The sequence below is a fragment of the Brachionichthys hirsutus genome, chromosome 17, assembly GCF_040956055.1.
Source record: "Brachionichthys hirsutus isolate HB-005 chromosome 17, CSIRO-AGI_Bhir_v1, whole genome shotgun sequence".
NCBI lineage: Eukaryota > Metazoa > Chordata > Actinopteri > Lophiiformes > Brachionichthyidae > Brachionichthys > Brachionichthys hirsutus.
The window spans coordinates 9905474-9911080 of record NC_090913.1 but is presented as its reverse complement, the minus strand read 5'-3'; the positions used below and the strand labels follow the sequence as shown (position 1 = coordinate 9911080).

Genomic DNA, 5607 nt, shown 5'->3' with positions numbered 1-5607 from the left:
AGATCCCAATAAATATATAATGAAGTAAACATGACCTCACTTAATAAATAGTTCATAAAGGACCGACCCACGCTGGATTGTGAATTTATTGCAGCCGGCATGAAATCCTATTGTTTTTTAAATTGCGAAATTCTGTGAAATCCGAATATTTCAGGGTGCCCAAATACCGAGGCCTAATAATAACCCAGATCCCTGACTTCCATCACACAAGGCAAGAAAATAATGTGGAGTTAATTACACATTTAGACACAAAATGAAGCGTGTGAGGAGCAAATTATTAATTTACACATGGGTTATTGGGCCGTAATCTAATGAAGAGCAAGCAGCGTGTTGTCCTCTTCATCCTCACGGACCCTGAATAAACGTCAGATTCTATCATCATGGAATTCGCAGGGAAAAATGTAGCTTATTCCATGAACCAAAAATGTGAACACCAAACCGAGAGCTTTGAGCTGAACTAACCCCGCTCATGTGTGGAAATAGCGCTGTGTGTGTGTGTGTGTGTGTGTGTGTGCGTGTGTGTGTGCGTGGTGTGGGGGGGAATTGTCGTCCTCATTTTAAATTAATCATGAAGTAAAAAAAATTAAAGCATCGAGTCACATCAGCGTCGACATTAAAAAGGTGAAACAGTGTTCTTACTTGCTCTTTCTTGCCTCCACATTTTCCATCTCAGCGACTTAAAAACACGTGACTGGGGGGGGGGGGGTCGTTTTGTTTCAGTCACTGGGCAATTTTTGGGATTGTTTTTTTTTTTTTTTTTTCGAAGTTCAAAAGCACAAAGTCATCGATGATTGGAAAAAGAAATGGTGGAATAGGAAATATGATACAAATCGTCTTTAAGCTGCTCCAAGTCTTTGGCGGCTCAAAGCGACGCTTTTCTTCTTTAGACACATGCAGAGTATTTCATTCGTTTCTGTTTCTGTCGCTGGTTGCAAAACCACACCCGAACCACGTTCTTTTTCAGGTCCAGCTTCTCTGCGATCGCGGCGATTTTCTCCGAGGAAGGACGCGGCTGGATGGCGAAATAGGCCTCCAGCGACCGCTTCTCCGGAGCCGCGATCGACGTGCGCTTCCTCTTTTTCTCCGCGCCGTTGAACAGCTCCGGCTTATTAAGTTTCTCCCTGTGTGATTTCTCGGCTTCTTCGAGCCACGCTTGTAGGATGGGCTTCAACGCGATCATGTTGTTGTGAGAGAGCGTCAGGGACTCGAACCGGCAGATGGTGCTTTGGCTGAGGGAGCCGACCCCAGGTATCTTCAGGCTGGCTAACGCTGACCCTACATCCGCCTGGGTGACCCCGAGTTTGATCCGTCTCTGCTTAAACCTCTCCGCGAAGGCTTCCAAGTCCCTTGGATCGGCGTCCACGTCGCTCATGCCCATGTGCTGCGGTAGCCCGTGGGCGTGGTGCGCCATGTTGATGGCCGCCTGGTGCATGTGGTTCATGCCCGCCATGTGGGCAGGGTGCGCGGGCGTGGAAACCACCGAGCCGTCCGGCCCCGCCATGGCACCCAGCGCCAGCCCGGGGGTGATGTGGTCCAGCAGGTCTCCCTCCAGCGCCTGGTGAGGCTGGTGGTGGTGGTGATGGTGGTGGTGGTGGTGGTGGCCATGGCCAGCCAGCGCGGACGGGTGGGAGATGGGCACCGAGGAGGAGGAGGACGAGGTGCAGGGGAGGGTGTTCATGGTGTGGTAGGTGGCGTCCGGCTTGTAGGGGCTGTGGTGCGGGGGGTGGTGGTGGCTTTTGGTCTGCGAGACGATGTCCACCGCCGCCAGAGCTTCAGCGCGGGCCAGCAGACTCTCATCCAAGCCTCCGAATATATTGCTCTGCAATTGCAAATAGAATTCACACATAGCTGTCAGCAGGGAGTTCTCCCTCCACGCCTCGGCTTAAGACATTTCCAGAATGAGGAGAAGGAGGGGGGGGGGTCCTGAAAAGGAGCACGCAAAACAAGACGCAACATCCCAGGTCATAAAAATTAATACGAAAGGCAAAGCCGACTGAATACATAAGTCGAGCAGAGGAGGGGAAGAAGATGGAGGTGTTGGGTTGATTAGCTGCGCCGACATGAAAAAAACATCAAGCACAAGGAAGAAGGAGGAAAAAGTGGGCTGTCAAAACGCGCCTTTAAGCAGTGATTGTGCGTAATACGTACCGGTGGGGTCGGGAGGCAGGCTCTGCGCATCGCCTCGGAGCCGCCGCCGCCGCTGCTGCTGATGATGGAGCTGCTGTGTCGGGAGGACGAGCAGGAGGACGAGGGCACGCTGGAGGTCAGGGTGGAGGACGAGGAGGAATGCAGCGAGTACTTGTGTTCGGGCAGGCTGGAGTGCGCCATGGCGAAATGCTGCTTGTTGAGGGACATCATCATCATATTTGCTGGAGTCCGAGCCGCGACAAGTTCCTTTTAATAAGTTAAGACTCCGCCTCCTCGTTGCGAGTTGAAGTCCAGTTGGCTTCGCGCAGGAACCTCGAGTCACTGTGGAGTAAATATTCAACCGGAGACCTTCATCCGCCGGAGTGCTCGGAGAGGCGGCGTCACAGGCAGCAGCGCGCCATGCGTCTCGGGCGCGGACACCTTTTCCCTTTGTGGACTCGTGACGCGGATGTTTCCTCCTTCAACTCTCTCCACCTCCAACCAGATAAATAGATTATTATTTTTTTGCCGTGGATTTTTTTTTTTTTTTTTGGCAAAACTCCGGCGCCAGGAAAAAAAAAGAAGTTTCTTTCCAAAAGACTTCAAGGTTAAAAATTTGCTGCTGCTTTCGTTGACCTGTTTGGTTTTCCCGTCTTGAAATGACCGTAAGTGAGGAGTAATGGCGGTGGCGGTCTCGGTACCGGACCCTCTTCAACCACGCGGAATGCTGCGGGGAACCGAACTGCGTCTGCTCTGAGGCGAAGGGCAGACCGAGTCTCGCTGCCTCTCTCTCTCTCTCTCACTCTCACTCTCTCTCTCTCTCACACACACACACGCCTTCTCTCCTTACACTTCTCTTACCAGTCTCTCCCTCCTCTCTCTCTCTCTCTCTCTCTCTCTCTCTCTCTCTCTCTCTCTCTCACACACACACACACACACCTGAGAAACCTTTTCATGATTTATTATTCTTCATTAGCTCCGCCGCCGCCGCTGGGGAATCTGGACTCTGCGCATGTGCAGTTTGCGACAAGGCATTCATTTCAAATGACTCTATTTCTCTCCAGAGTTTTAGGATTCCGAGTAATGACGCTGAAAATATTTTATTGTTAGTTCAAATAGTTTTTTTTTCTTTCTTTGCATGTGAACAGCTTCACTTTCCCCGCCGGAAAAATAACCTGCATCAAAATTATTATGTCAAATATCTATTGTTACTATTCCATTGGTAACTAAATTAAAAGCACAAGTTGTAGAAATTAAAAACGTATATGCTCCCAGAGGTTTGGCACTTGTTCAGATTGTTATATTAAGGCATACCGGTAGGAAATGGGCGCATTACTTCTTTCTTTTTTTGTATGGTAATTTTGGAAAGCAATTGGAAAATAATAGAAATAAATAAGTAAGTATATTGCTGGATAATTGTTCATGTATTGCTTTATTTTATGCATGGTGTTTTGCATGCATGCAGTGATGCGATGGTTGCTGAACGTAAAAAGAAAATCTATTAGAAAGTGGCGCAAAAAAACCCACCAAGGTTGTCTCAATGATTCCGCGTGGTCGAGTCTTCGTGAGATAATTGTTGTGAAGCCTCTCTTGGATTTCGTTTTCTCTTTTTGTGAGGCTCGATTTGTTAACTTTTTTTTCTTCCAAAAACCAAAACACAGACGCACAAGCGCGCGCGTAACGCGTGGAGCGGTTGATCAATGTCTTTGACAGGCGGTTCTTTGACCTCTTAATCACCTTAAATGTGCTACTAATACCAACAATTCCGCTCTACCCCCCCCCCCCCCCCCCCGGATATTATTAACCATCCTAATTACAGGCTTCACGTGGCGCCGCGTTATGTGGCCAAGTCGGTTATCAACTCGTTATTCCAGGACGCGCTCCTCTGTCAGGTCTTTGGAAGAGACTAGGTAGTTGCTCCCCTTTTTGATGGACATGGACATGGACATTTCTTTTTTTTTTTTTTTGCCTGCGGCTGCGACAAGCAGCGTTTCTGCAAAGCAGTTTTGCATTGCAGCAGAGAGAAGCAGAGAGCCCCACCAGGCTGCAGAAATATGTTGCCTACCCAGCGGGACAAGCGCTGCTGGAGCCACCTTCAGACACCAAGAGACGGAGATCAGTCTCCGGAGACACGATGGGGCAATCAGTGTCTGCTCACATATACCGGACAGCCTGATTTATGATGAAACTTTAAAGAAATCATTTATATTTCACCACCTCTAAATTGGTGTATGAAAATTTCATCCACGATGAAACACACAAAAGTATCTATCTTAAGTCACATGAATTTAAACTGTCTTTGAAGCGCATTTTCAACGCTTTAGGTTTTTTTTTTTTTTTTTTTACCTCCTGTACCAACAGTTTACTCCTGTTGTTTGACAGATTACCTGCATGGGCTGCTATGGCAAATAAATGAAGCAACATTATTTGTGTTGCTAATAAATACATATTTTTTATTCATATTTATTTCACGTTTAATTAGCATTTTTTTAAATGGACATAACATATAATTTATTATCAAAAATAATTATAACTTAATTGTTGAAAAGCCAGTGCACTGATTTAATAGCGTTTTATATTGTATCATCAGCTGGGCATCAGTCATTGGCAATAAAAAAAAAAGTAATTGGGGGGATTGTTGCTTTCATAAAAAGATGTGTCTCAACATCATTCATATCGTCCCTTTAAAAGCACAAGGCTTCAGTGGAATTGTGCTAGAAAAGATTTCTCTCACTTCAAGGAGCTTTACTACATAAATAAGTCGGCATTCCCTAAATATAAAACTAAAAACAAGTAAAATGTAGAGCGCACGCAGCACGGCTTGATGTAACTCAGGTGACTTGTTTGCTTGTATTTTTTTCTTTCCTCTTCACTATCCTTGCATCCGAATCGAGCGCTTGCAGAGGTGTCTATGTGCTTTACACAAAGACATACTCTCCTAGTCTCCCTCAGGAGCTCTCTACGTTAACAATCCCAATTACAGCGAGACCACCAGAGACGGCTGTTTTTATTACAGAGCCGCTCCTTTGTGCCTCCAACAAGGTATCTCCACTCCTCGACTGAACACAGACATAAAGCGCCACTGAGAGGCAGGGGAGAGGAGAGGGAGAGAAGTGTGGCGTGAAGTGGATGAAGTCTCTTGGCTGCTCGCAGTGGCGGTGATGCCTTTATTCACAGCCCCCCCCCCCCCCCCCCCCATTGTTTTTTTTATCTGGCGGAGTTCTTTACATGTCGGAGCAGAAGGTCAATGCTTGTTGGGACGGGCTTTACAAAGAGATCAGGATCTAACTCGAGGCAAAAGCAAATCACACGAAAGGGGGATGGTTCAGTCACCAACAGAAGTACTTTATTTATTCATCTGCTTTACCTGGGAAGTGTGACTGCAGGTTCCACAAGGAACATTCTGGCTTTAATGTGTTGTTTAAATCCGTGCAACAAAAGGTAGAAGCCTCCAGGATTCGCTAAATGTCACACTGCTGC

General features: G+C 47.1%; 1 protein-coding gene across 1 annotated transcript; it reads right to left on the bottom strand.

Moving 5' to 3' along the window:
* Positions 1 to 883: 883 nt before the first annotated feature.
* On the bottom strand, positions 884 to 2364 carry pou4f2 (POU class 4 homeobox 2). The gene is made up of 2 exons (XM_068751136.1): positions 2279 to 2364; positions 884 to 1868 (listed from the first exon to the last, which is right to left on the bottom strand). The coding sequence occupies exons 1-2, from the start codon at positions 2362 to 2364 to the stop codon at positions 884 to 886; spliced, it is 1071 nt and encodes a 356-aa protein (XP_068607237.1).
* Positions 2365 to 5607: the final 3243 nt, after the last annotated feature.